The sequence below is a fragment of the Marmota flaviventris genome, chromosome 3 (assembly GCF_047511675.1).
Source record: "Marmota flaviventris isolate mMarFla1 chromosome 3, mMarFla1.hap1, whole genome shotgun sequence".
In the NCBI taxonomy this organism is placed as follows: Eukaryota; Metazoa; Chordata; class Mammalia; order Rodentia; family Sciuridae; genus Marmota; species Marmota flaviventris.
The window spans coordinates 118037609-118063072 of NC_092500.1; the positions used below are offsets into that span (position 1 = coordinate 118037609).

Sequence of the window (25464 nt, forward strand, 5' to 3'; positions counted from 1 at the left end):
CGTGACTGAATAAAGAAGCAGGTCCATAGGTTTTCCTGAGGGCCCTTAAGTCCCATGATCCCGCGTTCCAGGGAATCCCCAGAAGAATAGATTGTTGAGTACAAAAGTGGTGAGTGTGGCTTCTCCTCGCAATGTTTTTAAGATGGGGCCCCAGTTCTCTGGGGTGACTGGACATAGAATTTCGGGACCTGTTCGAGTCCCAAGAATTCCTCTCCTTTAGTGTATTTCTTTCTACCTTTGCCCTCGTCCCCTCTTTTCAATTTCCTCGTTCTCCCAGCCTCTTCCTTTTCTTAACTGTTTCTTTTACCAGCCCGGCTGCACTGTCCCAGTACCTCTGCTTTGGGTTTCTCTCGCTTTCCCTTCCTCGCCAGTCGGAATTACCTCGTCCATCTCGGGTCCCCTTCGTTCGTTCCGCTCCCTCACCCCTGCCCCCACCCCTGGGGCCACACACCCGCACCTCTCTGCCCTGCGGGATGCAGAGCCTCCTCACCGAGCCAAGACGTGAGAGGGTGGGTGGGTCCTGGCGCCGCGGTCCCGCCCCTTGGTGCGTGTGTGAATGTCTGTGTGGCGGTGACGCGGCGCCGGCGGCAGGCAGGGGAGGGAGGCCGGGCCCGCCTGAGAGGAAGGCGAGCCGACCGCTGGGGCTGCTCGGCTCCTGCGCGCCCTCGCGCTCTCCGCCGCCTGCCGAGGCGCTGGCAGGGCGCAGGCGGCGGCGGGCGGCATGGAGAGCCTGCTGGAGAATCCGGTGCGCGCTGTGCTCTACCTCAAGGAGCTCACGGCCATCGTGCAGAACCAGCAGAGTCTCATCCACACCCAGCGCCAGCGCATCGACGAGCTGGAGCGGCGTCTGGACGAGCTAAGCGCCGAGAACCGCAGCCTGTGGGAGCACCAGCAGCTGCTGCAAGCGCAGCCTCCGCCTGGGCTCGTCCCCCCATCGTCAGCCCCGTTGCCGGCTCCTCCGGCCACCGCTCCCGCCGCGGCCCAGGAACCGCTCCAGAACCACGGACAGCTCCAATCCGCCACACCACAGTCCGCGCCCGAGCAGCCACAGCTTCAGCACCACGGACAGCTTCTGGTGCAGCCCCAGGCGGGCCCCAGCAGTAGGGCTCACTCACCCCAATCACCCCACCAGCACCCGGTGACACTTGGGGCCGTCGCTGACAAGGAGAAGGAGCGTCCCCCGAGTTGTTGCGCTGCCGCCGGAGCCCTCCTTCAGCACAAATCCCCCGCCGCCCTCGGCAAGGGCGTCCTGAGCAGGAGACCCGAGTGAGTGGGGAAGAGATGGGGACTGTTGGGAGGAGAAGCAAGTGGGTGTGAGGAGGCAGGGGGGAAATCGGATGCACGCAAGAGTCTGAAGGACTAGGGTAATGTGAACTGAAGGAATGAGAAGCTGCCTTGGGGTAGAAGCGTGTCAAGGAGATTTGGGGGAAAGAAGGAAGGGATATCAGTGTTTGAGGTTTTATGGATATTGGAGCAAAAGGGTTATTCAGACTATCTTGGGGGCAAAGAAGCAAAGAAATGGATTTTAAGTGATTGGGCTGTTGGGAACTGGAGGGCTTAAAAGGGACAAAAGTGGGAGGAGGTTGTGGTGAAGATTAAACTGAAGAAAAGAGAACCATCGAAGGATTTAAGTTAGGAAAAAAAAATTTGAGAGTTCGGGTACAAAAATTATTTAAACAAAGTGAAATATTTTTTAAAAAACCACAAAGGTTTGACCGAGAGGCTTCTTAAGAGCTTTAAAAGGGATGGGGTCCAGATGGAGTAGCATTGGAATAGAGAGGAATTCAGGAGGTAGAGGTAAAGCTGAAAGGCAGGAGTGATGTGAAAAGAGAGGGGATCTGAAGACAGGGGGAGATAAAGGGTAGGCGAAAGCATTTCCCAGAGGAGCGAGATGGCTCTTTAACTGATGCAGTGGGAGTCAAAGCCAGGAGTGGCTCATTTAGGGAAGCTTACTCCGCTCTCATCTGAGTGGCCACCTTTCTTCCAAATCCCTGCAGAGCCAAAAGAGTGCAAGGAAACAACTCACCAAGCCAATGAAGGACTCTTGATATAGCTTGGGGATTCAGTCTCGTTACAAAATTTTCCTCTGATTCAAGGAGGATATCTGTGCAGAGTGGTCGGCAGTTGTGGAAAGGGAACAATGATGAGGGAGACAGCTGGAAAACAGTAGTTATGTTAATGCGGCCTCTTTAAATCTGTTATGTCTAATGATTTCAAACCTTATTTCCCCTTGGTTATTTGCTGATAACTGGAATCTCACATTGGGTACCAAGAGAATGGTACCATCGCCAGTGGGGTTCTAGAACCTCAAGCTTTTTTCACTCATGAGATCCATGAACTAGGAATGTGGGAAGAAAAGATGAAGGGGAGCTAAAATATCTTCTCCTCTGTATCAGGAAGTCTGTGATCACATCAGCTTTCCCTCTCTGATTAAACAGGTGATGAAAGAACTGCATGGAAGAACAGCCCTGGGGAAATCAGTACCTGGTCAGCACCTGGCCCTGATGATGATGATACTAAAGGAATGGAGGGAATTGGGAGTGGGGGAAGGTGGAAGGAGGCCTAGGAATCTTACCCTCATTCAGTCTCAAGTGTGCTTTATTTCTGGAGGATACTTGTGAAAATTCACTGTATTCCTTAAAAACTCATTTTCTTCCCAGCATTCTTCCAACACAAAACCCCCTCATTTTGTTGGCCCAACTGCTGCAAAGTTAGAGGAGGTGGGTCAGGACATGTTAGTTCAGAAGATACATTTGATCAGAATCATGGGATCTAAGGAGTAAAGATCTAGAATGATTCGGCTTGACAGATCTGAAGTATTTGATTCAAGCCCCAAGAAAATAACAACTTTCTTCTTCAACTCACTCAATGGCCCACTTATCCTCTCAGTTTCATGGTTTTTCTTTCTTTATCTGACATAAAAAGCAGAAAGTCAGTTTTTCCTCAATTCCCATGGCTCAGCAAAAGGCAAAATTTTCCCAAGGTATTATGCGGTCTTTCCCCCAAATATAGGAAAATGAACTATTCCACTCCATCTCCTTGGAGGCAGCCACAGCTTCCTGATAATTAATTCTTCACCTGATTCATCTCTTCATGACATTTGGGGTCTCCCTTCTCTCCCACTGCACCCCCACTTTCTTTGCATCTCTTCAGGGGACTGTGTGAGCAAGAAGGGTTGATGACATATCTTTTTCTTGCATAAAGACTTTTTCTGAGGCTCCCACAGTGGTCTAGAGAGCTCACACCTTATGTCCAGATGCTCCTTCTTGGAAGCCAGGGACTTAGAATTTACCTGGCTTCCTATCCAGCCTCACATGTCAATACCATGTGATGTCCTTGTCCTTATCTTTCCTTCTCCCCTGCCCTGCTTTTGCTTCTCAAGAGAGCGTAACAAAAATAAGAAATAATTAGCATGATGGAGGAGAGTAGAAGTTATTGAAAATCTTTCATTTAGAAGTTGTGCCAGACACTAAGAGGTTAATAACACCAATAGCTCTTTACTTTCTCCAGAGCTTCAAGCTCTGCCTCTTGTCCCCAGGCCTCAGTACCCAGAGACTTAGAGAACAGGGATATGCCTGCATTACCTCCTCCCTGCAACTCTCTTCCCCTAGATGTGAAACCATTCACATCTTGGCTGGTGGGATGACTTTTGGACCACCTGTTTCTTTTCCCACTGTTTTGCTTGATGTCAACCCAAATTTCCCTTAGAACCTTGGGAAGGAATCACCATTGCTAACTATGTGTTTGGTCCCCATTCTGGATGTTTGACCTCCTCACACCCCTCTCTAGAGTGCAGGGCTAGATGGAGCAGCGGGCAGGGAGAGATCTCCATGGATAGGTTGAGGTAGGGAGAAGAGCAGAACCAAAAGCCCTCTGGCTGGTATTTCTCCAGGGAGCTCCCTGATGAATCAGTTCCCTATAAGCATGCTGAAGCAGGAAGAAGAGATCACAGAGAGGACTCTGGATCATAATTTCGCTGTAAATATTTTCTCATTCCTCTATGCCTCATTATATAGCAAGAATGTGTCCTGAGCATGGAGACTGAAGAGAGGGTGGTTTCTGTGTTAGATGCATTATTTCAGCACAGAGTTTGAAGTTATCCCCTTAACTCCCTTTCCTGCTCAATTCCAGGAGAGGCAGAAACCCTGGAAAACCTGTGACTACAAAATAATGAATCATTTAATTGCCACCTGGTCTACATTAACATGTGACCTGCCTTCTCTCCCTCCTTCAACTGAGGGACACACAAAGGGGGTGGCATTGGAGGTCAGACTAAGGAAGAAATTATGTGGAGGTGTGTGAGCCTAGAAATATTATGAAAGAAAAATCCTCAAGGGGTTAAAATTCTTTCTCTGCATGCTTCTCAACTCTTGCTAAGCTCTGGCCCCCACTGCTTATGCTTCTTAATGAAAGCAGCAAACATAGCTTTCTCCTCTTTATTTTTTCAATCAAGGTTCACAGCATTTACAGAACTGACTATTATCCCTTTCCTGGTTGGAGCCAGGCCTCAGCCTGACCTGGCAAAGTCCCCTTGCCATGGAAGCACATGACCCTATCTAAAGCTGCTGGCTTCAGTGTGACCACAGCTTCTCTGTTTAAGCACAGTTGCCTACCTACTCGATCATGCATTTAGAGTATGGATACCAGCACTTGCCTGTATCTCCACACCCATAGGCAGGTGATTACTGGAAGTTAGATAAGATTCTTATATTATACTTCAAATTCAGCTTTTACTCCAAGCTCCCTATCTCAATGTGGCTGCAAAGTCTGAATGGCTTAGCTTAATAATTCCTGCCTTCTTTCTTCCTCCTTTGTCTTCCTTTTATATCCTTCCTCTTACTTTTCTTTTTTCCCTCTCCTCTGTTTTTCCTCCTTATTCTTTTCCCCTTTCTTCTCTTTCCCTTGAATTCTCTCTCTCTCCTTTGCTTCCTTCTATCCTTCACTTTCACTTAAGCTACACAGGTTTGTCTCTTTCCTCTCTGCACTTATCCTTTAATCATGAAATAAATCCATTTTTTTCTGATGCTGGGAATGCCACCTGGGGCCTTGCACAAGCTAGGCAAGTGCTCTATCACTGAGATACACCCCCATCCCTGCATGAAATAAATCTTGAGTCATCTTTGGAGCTCCTTGGTCTAATGCTGGCTGGAGGCTGGGGATGGCTAAAAGAGCTCTTGCTTTTAGCTGGATGTAGTTTTTAGCCTGAGTTTTCTAAGACATGAACAGCAGGTGTTTCTGTTGTTATTGAGTGAGGTCTGCTTGAAGATGGCAGTTCCTGTCTGCTTGATGATGGCAGTTCCTGTCTGGTCCATTCTGGAAGCTATTAAGAAAGGGTGAAGGTCTATCAGTCAGCCAACTAAATGTATCATGTATCCAGTCCATTCAAAACCCTTCACTCTGTGCTGTAGAAAAATAGGAAAGAAGCAGGTGGTCCTTGCTCAACCCACATGAGACACATATCTGGAAACATTTAAACAAGTGTAAGCATATTGGGGTGATCTAAAGCTACCTTCTATCAGAACAGCACAGGATAAGAAAGATGTGTATACATATTAGGTTCAGAGCCAGAGAATTCTTGGTTGGATTTAAGAAAGGGTTCATGTCAGGAAATAGTAAAAGTCAAGGATAACCAGAAAGGAAACAACCAAGATGATTCAAATCCTAGAGATGTCTGCATTGCACGTGGATATCATTCCATCCTCTGATGGTACAGTTCCCCACCTCTTGTACCCTCCTGACCTGGAAAGCCTCAGCACACAGGGAATCTATCTTGTGTCTAGAAGGCCTGAGGAAGCATTATACAGCCAAGTCTCACCAATCTGCTTATCCTTTTTTTGTCTTCTCCTACCCTCACAATGGAGAGGACTCCTATTCAATAAGTTGGAAAATGGGGCCAGAATGAAGGCTCATTGAGAAGAGGGAGTAGGTGTCTTTTTGCTCATTCCTGGAAGCTGGTGTAGAATGAATGGGCTGTCCCCTACCTTTCCAAGGTCCTGGAATGTTGTTCTTACCTTCCCTTCATCCAAAAAGAACACAATTTTAGAAAAACAGGTCATTTCTTTGCCCCTGGGAAAGCCCTGTGCCTTGCTCCACCGCATCTTTCTCCTTCCACACTCTCAGGCCCTTCCCAGACTCACACAGCCAACACCACAGGGCCTTACGAAGACATCCTGGCACATTTTCCCCTTGGCCCAAAATCAAGAGAGAGGAATAGCAATTGGTCCTGCTGATTCAGCAAATATCTATCTGTGCAGCCTGAGTTTCAAAGGTCACTTATGCAAAAAGAAAAAAAAAAAAAAAAGGTGGAGGTGAGGTATGTCCTATGGTTTAATAGCTGTCTTTAAAAGTAGCACTAATATAAAATAGGAAAGTTCTAGTATTAAAACAACTTTAACACATTAAAAAAAAGAAAGAAAAAAGAAAAAAAGGTGGGGGGCAGATGGGGTCAGGCCTGGGTGGAAAAGGAAAGAAAATGAGGGTGATATGAAAAAGGAGGAGCAAGCTGAGCCAAACAGCTGAGCCAGGGTCTGGCAAGAGGCTCAACTCTTGAATTTAAATCCCATGTAAAGATTTTTAGACTTCTTCTTATTGGGGAGCCCAAACATTTTTTTTCCCACTGGGGTTCAAACATTCTTGGCAGCTCTGGACACAGGGTAACAGCAGTTTAGTTAGGGGACACTTTCATTTTGCAGCTGGCAGATTCCCAAATGTGAGGCCATCTGGCAGAATTTCCAAGGTTTGGGCCATTGCAGCAACTTCTTCCTCTGCTTCTGGAAAAGCACGATGCACAGGTTCCCACAGAAGTGGCAAAGGGTTTCTTGTTTCCATAGAGCAAAGGGATGGTCATCTTCATTTCAAGTGATGAGGGCATTAACCAAAAGAAAGGGAATCAGGAGTAAGGTGAGGAAGAAGCTGGACTTTTTGACTGAAAGGAGATTCTGGAAATCATAGAGTCACAGAATGTTCAAGATCTAGATAGTCAGAACATGAGCTCTGGGAAAGACACACCTGGGGAAGAATCTTGTTTCACCATCTACCAGCTGTGAGTCTTTACATTCATTATTGCCTTCCTTTAAGCCTGTTTTTTAATATATAAAATGAAAGATAATATCTACTTTAAAGGATTGTTTTAAAGTTCAAAAATTAGATATTATCACTTTTTAGCACTGTTCTGAGCACATAGTAAGTGCTCAATACATGCCAGTATTTTGGCATAAAGAAAGCAGGACCCAGAAAAGACAGGAGGCTCATCTGGTGGCAGACAGCAGCACTAGAGTAGAATCCACATTCAAGATTCTTTCTATTCTGCCGGGCCACCTTTTCACATGTGCCTCTTTCTCATTTATTCTGCCTCTGCACAATGGGCACCAAAACTTATTCAGAGGCAGGAATGCTGAGCTTAGCTTGAAAAGCAGCCAGGCAGGACAAATCCACCACCCCTTAGTGATCCATACTGAGGTCTCACATCTTCATAGCTGGGAAAGGCATCTTTTAAGCTTAACTGAAATATTTTGTGTTGCATTTTAAGGTTATTTGTTTTTCCCTTAAAAACACCAAACAGATCTGAGTTAGTACTAATGCCATATGGTGATATGAGGGACCGCTACCCTGTTTCCCACTGACCTGTCAAGGACAAAAGTGATGAGTGAAGGGAATGAACCCAGAAAGCATCTCCCACTTCCACAGAAAGAAAGCTGAATCCATTTCTCCAAATTGTTTCCTTCTAAGGGATTAAAGGTAAAGCTGCTTTTTTGCAGCATTCTGAGGTCAGAAAGCAGAGGAAAGCAGGGAGGGACAGAGAAAAGAAGCCTGATGTGTTGTTGTGAGTGCCCTGGATGGTAATGAGGGGGCTAAGGATCCTACTTTGTTTGGTCAGGCCTAAAGGGTAAGAGTCTTCTCTTAAAGACTTTCTTCAATGAGATATATTCTAGATAAGGCAGGCTTCAAAAATTCTACCCATGGTGGTCATGGCTAAAGACCACTATGCAAAAACTATTAGAGTGTGTGAGTGTGTGTGTGTGTGTGTGTGTGTGTATGTGTGTGTGTGTGTTGAGGCCTGGGTAAGATGGAGGATGGGCTGTTTTGCTGTTGCTCTTTGCTTGCAACATCTAATCTGGAGGGTTATGTAACCGATGATGTGCTGAGTGGTACCTATCCTCCCCCACGGGCCGGCTGCTGTGGACAGAGGGCATGATGCAGCCTGTCCAAGTCCCTGCCTAGAGAAGGTCCTAGCCTCTGGCTTCAGAACATTCCATCTAGGCCCAGATACAGAGACTGAGAACTTTAGAGGCTGTATCAGAGTCCCCCAACCCCTTTGGGGAGTCAAGCAAATGTCAGACCTGGATGGAACCTGGTCCAAACTTCTCATTCAGCAAATGGAAAAAAAAAAAAAAGGTCCTGAAAGGGCAGTGACTGGTGCTTCTAAACTAGTTAGTGTCAGGACTTAGGTTTAGAACTCAGAATATCTTTCTTTTAAAACTTATCTAGTTCTCTTGGTCTTACATAGAGATGAACCAGAAGAGCTAGTCAGGGCTCTTCCATGGGTGTGCTGGACCAAAATTACAGCTAGTAATTGGGGCTTAGGGGACCCAAGGAGGTCCCTCAGCCTTCTAGAATTTCTCACCTATGCTGCCAATTCCACAGTCAGAGATTGCTTTGAGTGCTTCAAGGTTATCTTCTTGAATAAAACACAAATTCTCCTAGGACAGGAGAAAAACAAAACATTTAGCCCTATCAGTCTTTCACACTTCAGCATGAAAGCATGTATCTGGGCATTTCCCAGGGCAAGGCTTGGTGAGAGACGATACACAGCAGCACTAGTTGACTATAGGCCAGGCCAGGAGGCTCATAAGGAGCTGAAGGGTTCATGAGGGAGGCTGTTGAGTGTCTAAATGTATTTTTATTTTCACTAAATTTTGCAAAGAGTTGGAATTGTCTTGCTTGACCTTGGCAAAGAAGGGAAAGGGACACAGGGCATCCCACACCGGCTGGTTGTAGAAAAGTTATTTGGGCTATAGAAGGGATACTTTTCCAGTGAGCTTCATTCATGTGTAAAGTCACAAGAAAACAAGTACATAAAGGGGCATTGGGGAGCTTGTTTGCTTCTTTCTAGGATCTTAACATAATGTTTTTGATAGTAAAATGTCCCAGGACTCTTGGGGTTTGCTGAGATAGGAAGTGTGAGTTGGTAGGGGTTGGTGTCCATGAGCCTGAAGAGAATGGGAGATGAGAGCCAAACTCAAGACCTAGGTGCTTAATAAATACTAACTGAATAAATAAATTCATAATTGTGTGGGGCCCAGGCAGGTTCATGACTTATGGAGTGGAGAGAGAGAAGGGTATGGTATCAGGGTTGAGAAAGAGCTCTGCTGAAGGGAGCTTCCCCCAGGAAATAGGTTGTGCTTTAGCTCAACAGCACAGCTCCTTGCATGTGTGAAACTTGGAGGTTCAGCTCTTCACGTTGGTAGGGAAGTAAGGGGGTGATGGTGGATGGAGGACTGCCCATCCCTACTAATGACACCCACCCCAATCCTACACAATCCTACATGTGAGCAAGAAAGCCCTCCTTTCCCTCTGCCCCAGCCTCTGAGCAATCTCTCAGCCTAGGAAGCTCATTAAGAACAAAGTTAATGTTTTATCTCAATGACACTTGTGTGTGCGTGCGTGTACACACACACACACACACACACACAGCCTGTCAGAAGGTTGGACAAGCAGTGGACAATGGGTCTATGAGGATGTGAGGGAAAGGAGGCCTGAATTACAGCCTGTTTCTGGAGGAAAGAAATGGGCTGGGGTGTGGGTCCATGGTAGAACATGTGCCTACCATGTGCAAAGCCCTGAATTCAATCCCCAGCAGAGAGAGAGAGAGAGAGAGAGAGAGAGAGAGAGAAGAGAAAGAAACAGAGAGACAGAGACAGAAACAAACATAAGAGAAAGAGCAACCTGGATTCTGGTCATGACATAGCTAGCACCCAGTCTGCAGGCCTTTCTGTGACGCAGTACCAGTCCTGTTCAGGACAAGTCAGGTCTTGATGGAAGGTGAGTGGGTGTGTGCATGGTGTGGATGTGTTTGAGACTAAGTGGATATGGCGTGCATGGGTGAGTGTGTTGCTGAGTTGGGCTGGGGTGATGGATGACAATTCACCTCACACCACAGGCTGTGTAAACCTCCCAGCAAAGATCAGCATAGCTTTATCTTGCTATCTCCAATGACGCAGAGTCTGGTCACACTGTCAGGATTCTGGGTTCCTTCTCTGCACAACATGTTTCATCTCTCTTGCTATCCATTTCTCCTGGGTCTCCTCCCTATAAAATGGGGTGAGTCTAGAGTCCACCCATCCTGCTATCAGTACCCTACTGTTTGGAACCCACAAACCAGGCTCCAGAAGAGTGAGCCCAGAGGCAGAAGGCTGCCTGGAGGATGGGTGGTTGCAGCTGGTGTGGTCTGGGATTCTCTACTGAGGTGTAGTGTTTGGAAGCTCAGGTACACTGCAGCAGAAAGCACAAAAATCTGCAAAGTGGTTTTCTTTGGCCAGGGCCTGCTGGCTTTGGACATGCCAGGTCAAAGCAATATTCTGCCTGCCTTCAATCAGGAATGTACTCCTATTCCAGGCAGAGAGGCAAGGGAATTCCACAATTTCTTCCTTGATGAATGATTCCAATCTACCACAATTTTCATTCAATGCATCAATTTAACACAATGATTATTTAAAAACAACAGAAACAAAAAAAAAATCTGCAAAGTGGTGGGGAATTTCTTGCTTGGGCCTAGCTTCAGTATTTCCAGTGCCAAGCAAGCCTCATATTTACAGGCCCTGTAATGGGCCTGGATGCTTCCAAACTGGCACTTTGGGCACCTTTGACATTCTAGATGCTTCTTACTAAGAGCCCCTCAGGGAAGACCAAAGGAATTTCCAGAGACAGGTAGATGCTATCTTTTCAAGCATCTGGATTTTGATCCAGAAGCTAGGACTCTGGTTCTCATGCTTCGCCCTCCTCACAGACCCCCAAGCAAACCTCTCCTCTGCGCAAGGGGACAATCATTTTTCCTTCTCCTAGTCCCTCTACCCCAAGTCTGGTGAAGCAGAGCCTTTAGCGGGTTGCTGCAGCAGAGAGGGCCTCCCTCCCAAGAGAAAAATGCCTTCTGCAGGACAAGAACCATAGGAAGGAAGCCCAGGATGGGGGACTGAGGGAGACTCTGAATTCACTCTCCCTTTCAGGAAAAATTGTGGTAGACCCCCGTGCGCCCTTTAGCAGGATAAAGTGAATTCCGCAGAGGATTCCAGCTATCAAGTACCCCGGAAATTTCCACTGGGCTCCCTCTGGTCATTAATGCGTACAAGCGGGGGCAGCAGAACAGCGTTCGGATCTAACCTGTTCTTTCCTTCCCCAACCTGACAGGGATCCCGCTCCCTCAGGCCCCTCTGAAGCCTCGCGTGCCCCAGGCGCTGGGCAAGCCAGGGGAAAGCCCTTCCTCCTCCTCCGGCCGCGCTCCTGGGGGCTGCTGGCTGGGTAGGGAGCGCCGAGTCAGGATCTCGGTGTGTGGGCGGCTGGCTAGCTGCTGACAAGCAGGATGGGATCTCCCGGCCCACGCGCCCCCTCCCCCGCCGCGCTCGGCAATCCCTCGCGGGGGCGGGGGCGGGCACCCCAGGCGCAGGAAAGCCGCGCGCCCCTGCCACCCCGCGCGCCCCCGCTGCTGAGTCACGCGCTCGGGAAGTGCGGTCCCAGCCACGCGCAGCACCTGTGCGCTCCAGCCGCCGCCCGCTTCCCGGTCCCGGCGCTGCGCACTCGCCCGCTGCCCCTGCCTCCCGCCCTCGCCCGCTGCAGCTCCCGCGTCTGGCTGTGTCTCGTCACCTTCCTCCACCCCCGCGGCCCTCTCCCGCTCAGCCCGGCGTGCACACGCCGCCGGTCGCCCACGGCGTCTGGGAGCGCCCCCTCCCCGCGCGCCGCCTCCGCCCACCGCCCCGAGCTCCCGAGGGGAGAGAAACGAGTGTCGGTGTCGCGTCACCGCCTGCCCCAGCGCTCAAGGCTGAACACTGGGCACTCTTCTCGCCCGGCCTCCCTAGGCCTCAGCCCTCGCTAATGTGAATGGATTCCCTTTGGAGAAAAAGGGAAATTAAGGCGGGAGAAGCCAAGGAAGTCAGGGATGAGGAGTGTTACCGAGTCCAGCTTTTCAGCATCCACCTCTCCTGATCTTCTTGTACCCGCAAGACACCTCCTCTGCTAAAGAATCGCAGCCCTTTTGTCTTTGAAATGTGTTTTGTAGCTCAGTTGTAGAATTCCAAAGGATCTTTGGGTCCAGCCTGTGATGGAGCAGGAAGTGTGGCACTGGGTTTGAATCAACTCTTTCGCTATTTCTATGATCTTGAGCAGGGACAGCTTCGGTTTTCTTGTCCGCAAAATGGGGACCAGGAATAGTACCCGTCTTGTGGGATTGCTATGAAAATTCAGAAGGAATGCCAGTGAAGCCTCAAGCAAGTCATGTACACAGTGAGGGTTGAAAGTAAGGTACTTGCTGTTATTTGGGGACTGTTTCACTAGCAAGAACTCGCCAGAAAGGTGTTTTGTTTGTTTCTTTGTTTGTTTTGTTTTGTTTTTTTCAATGGTACTGGAGAGGATGGAGCCCCCAGAGCCTCGGGCATCTAGGCAATCACTCTCTACCCAATCACTCTCTACCATTGAGCCACATGCCAGCCTCAGAAAGTGCCTTTTGAGGGTAGAGTTCTTGTCCTCACTCCCACTGTCTTCCATAGGGCTCAGAACAGGAAGGATTCCCTCTTCAGTTTGACAGCCCCTCAAACATCTGAAGATAGTCATCCTTTCCTCCCTAGCCCCCTTCCCACCCTCCAGCCCTTGCCATCTTCACTCAGATGAGCACACGCAGTCCAGCACTTCCTGCTCCACATGGTTTTGTGGGTGGCTCTGCCTCACCTCAGTGACAGCTCTTTCAGAGCGCAGTGCCACCAGCAAGTCTGCAGCCCAAAGGGTGTGGCCAGATCAGCCTGGGCACAGGGAAGCCCTGCCTCAGCCCCAGCTCCATCTGAGCTCTGGACCTTGCCCAGCTTGCTGTGCTGGCTGGGAACCTGCTGGCTCTCTCAACCCCAGTCACAGGAGATCTATCCAACACCTATACAATGGGATGTCAATTGCCATTTCTACGTGTACAGGTGACTTTCATTTTTACAAAATTGCTGGGACTTTTCACACAGACCTGTTGTTTTGCATTTCCCCAATCTGATTGTGTTCTTTTTTCAAATCGAATTCACTCTTTTCAAATAGATAACACATGAACCTAGTACAAGATTTAAAAGATGCAGGAGTTTACAATGAAAAGTGTCTCACCCATTTTCTAAGTATTTTTTTTATATATTTCTTTCGAGGGGTTTTTGATGTACAGTCAAACAACTGTGTGTGTGTGTGTGTGTGTATACAAATGGTAGTATACTATCTGCTGTTTTGCACTTGGATTTTCCCCCCCTAATAAAGTATGTTAGTGATCCTTCCATATTCGGTATAAAAAGAGCTGCCTCCAATCTTTTTAATAGCTGCAAAGTATTCCATTGCTGGGAGTTTTGGAAGGCATGCTCTGTGTAACCATTCTGGGTGGGCTTTTCTGAGAGTCAGGGGATTGGGTGATAGGCAGACACTGAGGGGCTCCTTTGGAGACTGTCCCTCCAGTTGCTGACATGCTACAGTCATGGGTAAGTTGCAGTTGAAATGAGATTCAGAGACTGAAAACCCTGACCCTGCTTCCTTTGTGGTCCACAGGCTTCAGGTAGGGGAAACCCTCAGAGTATTATAATCTTGTTCACAAAAAGCTGAAGCAAATCCTAACACCCCACCCCTTTTCAGGGAGTCTTCCTGAATTGATCTGAGAAATAAACCAATGCTCTTGCAAAAGGTGGTTTCCTTCTCTGAATATGCATATATTTTAATGGCATATGCATTCCTTCATTCATTATGCTTAATAAATATTTATTGAGTATTTACTGGGCTGGTTACAACTCTAGGCACTGGAGTACAGCAGTGAACAAAAATCTCCCACATCCTTTCATGAAGCTTGCAGACCAAAACATAAACAAAATAATGAAAACTTATAATGCATCTGATGGGATAAATGCTCTGGAGCCGAGAAGGGGGTCTGGAGTATAAGAATTGTGATTTCAATAGGATACCCTGGAAAGGCTACATTGGGAAGATTAACACCAGAGCAAAATCCGGAGGAAGAGATAGGAGGTTTTCAATGTCTGGGGAGAAGTCTCCTGGCAGAGGGAACAGCCTGCACAAAGGCCAGAGTGGGAATCAGCTTGGTTGTTCCAGTTCCTGGGAGTGCAGAGAGTAGCCTCGGGTGAAATCAGACTGGTGTGGGATGTAGGGATAAGGGAAGTGTGCAGGGGTGGAGCAGATCTTGTAATCATTCTCAGCTGGCACTTCCAAATCCACCAGGCCATGTTTGGAAATGTGTAGGAGCATTTTTAGATGTCACAATGGCGGATGGACTTGGGGGAGGTGGAGTTGCTCTACTAGAATTTAGTGACAGGGGCCATGTCAAACATTCTGTAGAGCTCAGGATGGTCCACATAATGAAGAATTTTCCTGCCAATGATGCCAGTGTTTCTTGTTAAGGGCATTGGAATCCACTGTGAAATGTTTGGCTTCTACCTTGAGAAATACTGGGAACCATTGGATAATTTTGAGCAGAGGATGCTTAAAAGGAACTTTGAACACTGGATTGAGAATAGACTGAAGAAGAAAGGGAGATATAGAGTGGGGTTTAGGCAAGAGGTTGGCACAAAATCCAGGTAGGAAATGGTTAGTAGCTCAGACCTGGGTAGTAGCAGTGGAAGTGGTGACAAGCTGCCCAGACAGTTGTACTTCCTGAGGGATTAATGTGTGTAGGAAAGACAGAAAATGAGGATGAGTCCAAGGTTTGAGCCAGAGTCACTAAAAGAATGAGATGGGGAAATCTTGGGTATTGAAATTTAGGAGGTCAATTTCAAGATGCCCATTAGACATTCAACTGGAGATGTTGAAATTGGCATTAGGGATGGCTGGGCATATAAATCTGGGCTGGTTTTTAATCCTTAAGCCTGGACAACACCATCAAGCAGTGAGAAAATAAAGAGAACCAGAGGCAGAGTCCTGGAGCACACTAGTATTGGGAGATGGGGATGGTGGCCAAGAAGGGACAACCAAAGGGCAAAGAAAAAAGCTTAGAGAGCAGAGGGGTTCCCAGGAGGAGGCCATGAACCTTAGAGTGAAACACTGCTCACATGTGGAATAGAATGAGGAATTGTTCATTGGCTTCGGCAACATTCAAGCAATTGGAGACTTGAAAAGCAGAATTTTGCTAGAACATTGGGATGGAAACTTGACTAGTAGTATGCATTAAAGAGAGAAGGGGAGGGCCAGGGCTGCGGCTCAGTGGTAGAGTGCTTGCCAGGCATGCATGAGGCACTGGGTTTGATCCCAGCACCACATAAAAAATAAACAAAATAAAGATATTGTATACATCTACAACTAAAAAATTTTTAAAAAGAGAGACAAATCAATTAAATGTAATGTGTGGACCCTGATTAGATCCTCATTCAAATGAAGCAACTAGAAGACATTTTCAAGACAATCAGGGAAATCTGAAGAGAGACAAGAGAATTGCTGTTATGTAGATATGAGAATGATACTGTTGTTATATCTTCTTAAAGTTCTTACCTGTTAGAGATACAAACTATTCTAGCAAAAAAATGTTGGGAGGTAGAAGATCAACAAAAGGTGTGTTTAAAGTTTCACTAATAATAAATATAAAAGTGTTCCCTGATATGTGGAAGCTAGTCCAAAATAAGGAGGAGAGGAGAGAGAGTGAGAAGGGGAAAAGGGGAGGAGGGGCTCCATCAAAAATGAAGGAAGGGCTGGGGTTGTGGCTCAGTGGCAGAGCACTTGCCTAGCATGTGTGAGGCACTGGGTTCGATTTTCAGCACCGCATATAAAAACAAAGGTCCATTGACAGCTAAAAATTGTTTTGTTTTTTTTTAAATGAAGGAAGACTGGTGGGCTAGATGAAGGGGACTGATCGAGGGAGAAGAGATAGGATAAGGGAATAACAGAGGAATGAATCTAACTTTCCTATGCGCATACATGAATATACCACAGTGAATCTCACCATCGTGTATATACACAAGACACCAAACCAAAAAAAAAAAAAAAGTCTAAAAGTAAATAGCAGAAAGATCAGTAGAGTAGAGGAAAGGAAGGAGAGAAGGGGAAGGGGAAATACTAGGGTCTGAATGATATTTTTATTTCATGCTTTTTTAATTATGTCAAAATGAATCCTAGTGTATGTATAACCAAAAAGAAACAATTAAATAGGTTTTTTAAAAGTGTAAGAAATTATGGAATTGAGAGGAATTGTAGAAAGTGGGTATAGAAAATTCTTCGATGGGTTTTACTAGGAAAGGAGGGCAATAAATGGGGTAATAACTGAAGGGGAAAGTGGTTTAAGATGAAGGATTATAAGCTGGAAGAAATAATAGTACATTTGCTTTTGCAGTACCTCAGGCAACACCATGTATTGATCCTTGCACCACAAGAAAGACCCTGTTCAGAGCTCTACAGAGAAATCTAGAAAGACTCCTATAGGAAGTGAATCATTTAATTACTTTGAGTGCAGAGGAAATATGACTATGTGCTTATAATGGGTTAGGCATTATAAGTTATAAGTTAGGCATTATAAGTGGGTTAGGCACTTTGTTAAGTGTTTCACAAACTTTTTTCTCCATATGTCCTAAAAAACTTCATGAGCTAAGCTCTGTCCTACATTCCAAGTTACTTGTCCCATTCAAACCCAGGCAGTATGGGTCTGGCAGTTGGGGCTCTTGGCCTCTACTCTCCCCTGCCTTTCTGCAGATGACTGCAGTCACGTGTTTCCAGATTTTTTTCAAATGTACTTGTCCTGGCCTCTGCCCTGGGGAATGTCACTCAGCAGGGGACCAGGGGAAGAAGGACAGACAAGCATGCTTTAAATGAATCTCTCAAGGGATTCAGATGCAGCTCCCTGCTTAAAAACCATTAGGATAGATCAACCTGAACACATTCATTTATCAACACATACACAGACATTCACACCACTGCTGTATGCAATTAGACTAGCTGGAGCTGAGGGGAAATTTTGAAATATTATGCACTGCTATACAGAAGGGAGGAGAGTAGAGAGAGGGAGCTGAGTGTGTTATTATTACTTAGGGATGGAAATTTTTATTTAGGCTCCTCAAGGGCAGGAGTCATATGTATACACTCACTTAACAAGTATTATTGAACACCTCCTGCTAACAGCACTGCTGTCGGCACAGAGGATTCATTGTGAACAAATCAAAGACCCTGCTATCATAGAGCTCTGAGTCAAGAGGAGAAGACAGGCACGAAACAAGTAAATTTGCACATATGTAATCTAAATTCAAAGGATTGAAAGGAAAAGAAGGGGATGAGCCAAAGGAAGGTTTTTGTTGTTGTCATTGTTTGGGCAGTGTTCAGAATGGAACCCAGGGCCTCACACATGCTAGGCAGGTGCTCTACCACTGAGTACCCCAGTTCAGGAGGGTTGTTTTGATAGGCAAGACCTTGCTTAGGAGATGACACTGCTGCAGAGAGATTAAATAAAACAGGCAGTAGAGGGGACCGAAGCTAAGTGCACTGACTGCCAGAACCACACTGCCTGGCTTGAATTGAAACAAGTAACCTTTTCCATGGGGAAAGCATTCCGGGAAAGGGCCCTAGGCCAGAAGAAAAGTATGTGTCAAAGAACCCAGAAAGGAAGAGGTAGCCAAGAGGGGACCCAAAAAGGGAGACAGCGAGAGAGGGGGAGAGGAAATGGGGTTGGGAGGGGCTTTCTGGAGGAGTGTCAGGGTGAGATATGTCAAGTGGGTGGAGACCCTGAGCAAAGGAATGATGTCATCTACTGCTACAGAAAACCGTTCAGGGGCTTGAAGGGCAGAAAAAGGAGACTAGCTCAACAGAGACAGCCCCAGAAAAAAATTCATAATCATTCCATATTCACTCATTTATTCAAACTTTCTTTAAATATCCATGTACTTAATTTTTGCTATGTGTTAGGCATTTATGTACTTTATTATCTCATTTATTGACACAATCTTGATGGGATGATATCATTATTCCTATTTCATAGAAGTAGTAACTGAGGCTCAGAGAAGTTAAGGTGACCCACCCAAGGTCACATAGCCAAAGTGCTATTTTCAGGAGTCACATGAGAGTGGTAGCCTCTTATACCCTGTCTCCACTCTAGGGGGAGTCCCCTGTGGTGCAGAAAGTGCTTCCTCCAAGCAAAGTATAGTCTGGGATATATACCAGTATTCAGGGACAAAAAGGATGGTGGCACTATGCCCATACAACAGTTGTTCATGTTGTTGCAGCTCTGAACTTGGCCCTTGGCCCACTCATCTCTGTCATGCAAGGCAGTACTAGGCTAGAGGGCTGGCAGAATGCCACCCACATGTAGCCACAAGATGGATGGTTGGCAGGTCACTGTGGGGCATCGAATCCCTCCAGGGCCCACATGGTCAGAAGGGTTCACATATGGGACAAAACATCCTTGGCCTCAGCTCTGTATGTGTGTGTGCACACACACGCAATGTTGTATGTGAAAAAATATATGTTTGTGTTTATGTATCTGCACATTCAAGATTGAGTGTGTGTGCATGCACATGTCTGAACATGTATGTGTGCCTACATATGCATACATACGTTTGGAGAGTTTATATTTAATGTAAGACTGAAGTTCATTTAGGACCTATGGGAGTACACTGAATGTGTGCTTGACATTAGATATGTATGTTAAGAAATGTATGTGTGGATGTGTTGGGCACAAAGGGGCACGTGTGTATGCTTGTATGTATGAATCTTTGCACACCCAATTGTGTGCATGTATGCTGAGTGTTAGAGTTCAGCTGATTTATCAGGAGCAAACAGGATTTTTGATAAGTGTGTGAGTTGGGTGGATGCCATGAGCAGAGTCAGTGTTGGGAGGTCAGTGGAAGTTATGGGATGGAGTTGGCTGAATGAGGTTTGATTTCTGTCGAATTTTAAGAGCCTGAATGTGCTATTAAGGGCAAGATCAAGGCTCTTGTATTCACAACTGAGAGGCCACCTCCGCTACAGATGCTGGGGGAGCAGGTATAGTGAGTTTGGGAGCCAGAGGCAGGTGCAGCAGTGAAAGGGGAATGGGGGTCATCAGACTTCACTTAGCCTTAGTTTCCCATCGCTCAAATGGCATTAATATAATAATAATGATAGTAATTAATAGAAATGTTATGAATTATCTTGTTATACTACATTATGATTATACATAAGATTCTTCTTAGGGTTTTCAAAAGTGTCTTGTAAATGAGAAACTCTGTAAAGGTACAATCATTATTCACCCTCACTGGGTTTCCTCACCTTTCCTGGCAAAGCAGTGCGGCCCACATTCGGCTAAGGGTGGGTTAGTGCACAGTGTAGACGTGCTGTGTGCTGCTCTGGCCTTGAGTAGTCAAGACTTGGTGAGAAGCAGCCTCTGGGGCTGGCGTGGGCCTGATGGCCTTGATCGTCCTCTCAAGCCAGTTTCGCTCAACAGCCAGGCTGAAGTCTGCCAGGTAATAAAGAGGTCTCTTGTGAGAGAAACTGGCAAGATGTAGTGATGGCCCAGCTCCGTAATTCATGCTGTGCTGCCCAGTCTGGCACCAGAATCCCTCCTGGCTCCCTACAAAGAGTGCTGGGGTTCAGAAAAACTCGCTTGGGTTTGGACAACTACATGGCTCCAGGCTTGCCGGGCAGGAAGGAGAGGAAAGCATGGAGCTGGAGGGCTGGGATGGAGCTAGTTTCCTAATGGTTCTTAGGCTGGGCTGGGTGGTGAGTATGGAAGGAGGAAGGGGCTGGGGCCCCCTGACACATTCAGGTTACAGACTGGGTTTCCTCCCCAGAGACTGCCAAGCTGATGCCAAGGCTGTGTGATACTGAACAAGTATCTTAGTCTCTCTGAGTCTCCTCTTCCATAAAATGAGGATTACAATGAGGTGATGTGTGAAAGGTGCTAACACACTGCTTTGAGCATAAGGATGAGTAGGTCTGTGTCTCTGTGGTGTGTTTTTTGTTTACATGCATGCGATTGTTTCATGTATGTGCATGTCTGATTCTCCATTTCCCCCCAGCACCCTCAGGAATAGGAACTTATTTATGCATTCTGTCTACAAACAGTATCGGCTCTATGCCACATGCCAGGCCATGTTCTGTACTAGATGTAAAGATGCATTGGTTACAGAAGTGTTCTGGAAAACTCATTCCAGTATAGAGAGATATAACATGCATATAAACAGTGATCCAGCATGGAAAAATTTGATGTTGCAGCCTGTTAGTGCATCAGGGACACCACCAACGGAGCTCAGAGGTGAGTGCTTCTGGCCCAGGTGGGGACAGAGGCCTGCAGAGCTCGGGGTAGGCCTAAGGACAAACTAGGGAAGACTTTCCAGAAGAGACGCCCAGCCCTGGTCCTATAGGTAGCCAGAATCTGGATATTTGGAGTTTGGAGGAGCCTGGAATCTCTGATTGAGGCTTCCGTCATCCTTGGTCTGTTTCTTAACTGTAAATTGGGGATATGGATCTAGGCTCTGTTGTTCCCACATCCTTGTTGCAAGACTTTTGAGTTTGCAGCTGCAGGTCTGGGAGAAGTAATTGAGTCTGGTTGAGTCTGGAAGCAAAAAGTGCAAACTAATTGGTCCAGGCACAGTACTAAACACTTTAGATACATTAGCTCATTTACTTGTTATAGAGACCCTTTGAGGTATATGATGATGATGATGATGATGATGATGATATGCTATTAGTATCCTATTTTATAGGTAAGGAAACTCAGATTCAGCCAGGTCAAGCTACTAAACAGAAAGTGAACTTTGAACTTTGGACTGCTGGAGCCCATATCAGCTGGGTACAGACATTTTCTTCTATGCTTGCCTTGTGCTACACTTTGTGCTAAGCACCAAAAATGTTATCTTGTTTGACTTCCACAATAGCCTGACGTCTTTGATGACCTCCCCTTTTCAGAAGAAATTGAGACTGAAGAAGCTCAGATAATCTGCCTGTGAATCCACAATCATTGCAGTGGGAAGATGAAGCCTGAATGCAGGCCGTCCTGAGTCCACAGCCTGCTGGTTTCCTGGGAACCATGCCATTTCCTGTTTTTTGAGAAGAGCCTTCAGTGAAATTCCTTCCCCAGAGATTTTTGTGACTCCTCCACACATTCCAAAAGGGGGCACTCCTAGGACTAAAGACACACAACCACAATATACTATGAAAACTGTAATGAACCATCGCAATATTTAGTGTCATAAAGCCACCCCCCAATTCAAAATACAGTTAAGCATCTGTTTTGCTAATAAATCTGCAATTTGGACAGGATTCATTAGGGATAGTTCCTTTGTGCTCTACCTGGCATGAGCTAGAGTGGCCTGGCTAAGGCTGACCAGACTCATCTTCAGGATGGTCACCAAATGGCTGGCAGGTTGTGTTGATTGTTGGTTGCTTTTCACATAATTCTCTCCATAGAGTTGTTGAGGCTTCCTCCCAGAATGGTGACTGATTTCCTCTTATTTCCATGAAAAAAAAAATAAAAGGAGGAAAACTAGGGCAGATCACTTTTCTGGAAGTCAAGGGAAGAGGTGTTTCAGGAAGGAGGCTTTGGCTAACAAAATCTGTAGGGAAGTCAAATTAATTAGGAACTTGGGTCTGGCAATCAGGAAGACATTGTGGACCTCCCTGGGGAAAGTTCTGCTGGGGTCTGGGGGAAGAACCCAGGTAATGGCCAGTTGGCAGGAGATAAAGATGAAGGGAAACTCATGCAAGCAGTACTCTTTCTAGAAGTGGCTGAAAAAGGAAGCAGAGAGTTATAATCAGGGGAGAAGAGATGCAGGAAAATAATATTTTTTAGAATGATTTGAGCATGTTTACATGCTTATGAGAATAACAATATTGAAGAGGGAGGAGATGGGATGAAAACAGGATGAGGCATGAAAAGGACATGAACACCACTCTCTCAAGGTCAAAGGGAGAGAAGCAACAGTGGCCCTAAGTCAGACATATTAATAACAGCTTCCACTTATTAAACTAAGTTGTGCTGTAAGCGCTTTATGTGTTTTTAACTCGTTTCATCTCATATGACCCTTTAAAGAAGATCTATGGTTCAGACGTGGTTTCTCCCCATCAAAACTCATATCAAAGCTTGGTTCCCAACGAAACAGTATTGAATGGAAGTGAGACTTTTAAGAGGTGGAGTCTAGTGTGTGTGGGGGGTCATGCCCACCCTTCTAAAGGAATTAATGCTGGTCTCAAAGGACTGATTAGATCCCATGAGAGCAGATTAGCTGCTGAGGAGCTGGTTATTATAAAAAAAAAAGAGTTATTTTGGCCCCTTCCTGCTCTCTGGACCTCTCTCTCACCATGTGACCTATATCTTGCATGCACTCTTGCCACATGATGTCATTCACCATCTTTGACTGTAGTTAAGGAGGCCCTCACCAGAACTGGTGCAATGTTATTTGCACTTTCCAGTCACCAGAGTCATGAGTCAAATTAACTTCTTTTCTTTATACATTACCCAGCAACAGAAATTTTATCATAGTGACTCAAAATGTGAAACAGACCCCTTTTGAAATTAAAAATTCCAATCAAGGGATGGGAGGTGAGGAGGGAGGGAGGGAGGAAGTGCTGAAAAGTGATATTGGCCATATTATTATATTGTTATATTGTGTGCATGTGCAAATATATAACAACAAATTCCATTAATTTGTAAAAGGATAATGCATCAACAACAACAACAAAAAACGTGGGGGGGAAAAGATTCCTACTTGAAAATTCAGAAAAAAATTTAAAACTCTAAATTATTTTAACTTCTAAACTTTTTCATACTGATGATGGAGGCCAAGGGGCTGCCTCCTGTCCCTCACAGGTTTCCTGGGGAACCTAAGACTGTGACATGTTTCTAATTAATATAATCTAGCTAAATCTATGCATGTATATCACCTGGCCTTTAATTTTTTTTCTTTAAATCAAATGGCTTCTGTGGGATTGGCAGAGAAGCAATCTAGTTTCTAGCAATCTAGAAGCAACTAGATTGATTCTCCCCAGTTTGATCAAACTGCATAAAATTTATGTTTCCTTTTTTCCATCATTTGCCTATTTCTTATGCAGGCAGCTGCTGAGATCCAGGCAGTTTCCCTGGCTGGGCTGCTGGTAACAAATGGACATCCATTTCGTCCTCATACAACCCTTTGAGAAGTTTAAATATGATTTGTCCCTGTCAAAACTCATGTCAAAGCTTGATTCCCTGTGTACCAGTTTTGAAAGGTGTGGACCTTCCATCCCATTTTACAGATGGGAAATGGAGGCAGAGTTTGTACAGAGGAGTTAGGAAGGATTACTCAAGCAGGCTTCCTACAAGCAGTGAGGAAAGGAGGAGCAGAACACTGAACCTGGCTGGACAACCCTGTCCTGAATATCAACAGGCTTGACATTTTCTGTTGTATGCACCCCAGCTGCTGGAACAGCTATAAACATGTACCTTATTAAGTGTCAGATTGCACCACTGAGCAAAGGAAATCCTGACCTGAAGGAAGAGATGGGGGACCCAGGAGAAGGAAGTCAAGAAGGTATCCTGGTAGGGCTCTGTTTGCAAGCAAGCTGTGGTTGCTGAGTTCCTCAGTGGCAGAGACTAATAATCTCAACAATCATCGTTATAAGATTTTGCATCTGTACAGGGTTTATTATGTTTCTCTCAAGGTAGTTTCACATTTGCAGTCTTACTGAATCCCACAACTCAACAAGATAAGCAAAGTGAGACAGAAACCTCATTTACCATGACCTTCCTTTCCTGAGGAAGAGCAACAGAATGGGGCCAGGTCTCCATCTTCAGCTCAGAGCTATTTCTGACACACCTCCTGGGGACCCTCTCTCAGCCCAGGCCCTGTTTCCCCCATTCATCCATCCACATCCCCAATTTTCTCATTGTCCTAGTTTCTGGCCCCCTGCACTCCGTTGGCTCAGTGATGAGCCATCTGGTCTCTGAAAATACAATCTAGCTGTTGAAAGAAGGAAAAACACAATGTCTTTCTGCTGCTTGGAAGGGGGTTAATAATTAGGTGATCTGGGGGCAACGGGTGGAGGGAAGTTAAGAAAAAAACTGATTCTAAAGCCTCTTGAAGTAATACGAACTAAGGAGGAAAACAAAAAGATTTTGGTCTTTTCGCTTTTCAATCAGTTGTATTAAAGTAAAATGACAAACAATAAAAGTCACCCATTTTCAGGGTATAGTGTGATGAGGTCTGATGGATGTCTGCAGCCACGTAACCACTATCTTAATCAAGATGTAGAACATTTCCATCACTCCAAATGAACCCTGATTCTCTTTTGCCATTAATCCTTCCCCTCCCAAACTGCTGAAACTTACTTTCTGTCACTATAATTTTGCCTTTCTAGAACATCATATAAATGTAGTCTTTTGTGTCTAAATCCCTTCATTTAGTATAATACTTATGAAATTCATCCATGTTGGGATATGTAGGATAGTTCCCTTTCATTGCTGAATAGTACACATTTCATTGTATGGATATATTACAATTTGCTCATCTATTTGCCAGATGATGGACATTTAAGTTGTTGCATTTGTTTTTCTACTCTGAACATTTGCTGCTGTGAAGAGTTTTGTGTCATTATGTTTGTATTTATCTTGGGTAAAATCCTAGGAATGCAATTGCAGGGACATATTGCAAGTGTGTGGCCTAACTTCATAAGGAAATTCCAGGCTATTTTTCAAATTGTTGCACCATTTTGCATTCCCACCAGAAGTATAGGAGAGTTCCAGGTGCTTCACACCCTTGTCAACACTTGGTGTTATCAGACTTAAATTTTAGTTCCTCTGGTGGATGTGCAAAGGGATTTCACTATGGGTTTTAATTTGTGTGATGACTAATGGTACTGAATATCTTCTCACGTGTTTATTTTTCTTTGATGAAGTGTCTGTTCAAATTTGCTGCACATTTTCCTATCAGGTTGCCTTTTCATATTAGGTTATAAGAGTTATTCATTTTTATTCTTGGTGCCTTTCAAAGAGAAAATTTGACATTTAAAAATTTTCTTGATGAAGTCTAGTTCTATTTATTTATAATTTTTGCAGTGCCAGAAACAGAACCCAAGGATTTGTACATGCTAGGCAAGCATTCTACCACTATGTCCCCAGCCCTAATTCTGGCAATTTTTTTTCTTTTATAGTTTGTGCTTTTTGGTCTTAAGAAATATTTGCCTGCCCTAAAGTCACAGAGTATCTCCTATGTTTTCTTTGAGAAGTTTTATCTGTTATTTTAGGTTTATCATCTATTTTGTATTCATTTTTTTATATTGTACAAGGCAAGGACTGAAGTCCTTTTTTTGGCA

The 25464-nt window shown here is 45.5% G+C and overlaps 1 protein-coding gene across 1 annotated transcript in view; it reads left to right on the top strand.

Annotated features, from left to right (window-relative positions):
• Positions 1–721: 721 nt before the first annotated feature.
• Positions 722–25464, top strand: part of Iqsec3 (IQ motif and Sec7 domain ArfGEF 3) — a 103112-nt gene continuing 78369 nt past the window's right edge. Inside the window, exon 1 of the mRNA XM_027951245.2 lies at positions 722–1266. Within this exon, the coding sequence (XP_027807046.1) occupies positions 722–1266 (545 nt within the window). The remainder of the gene's footprint in view (positions 1267–25464) is intronic.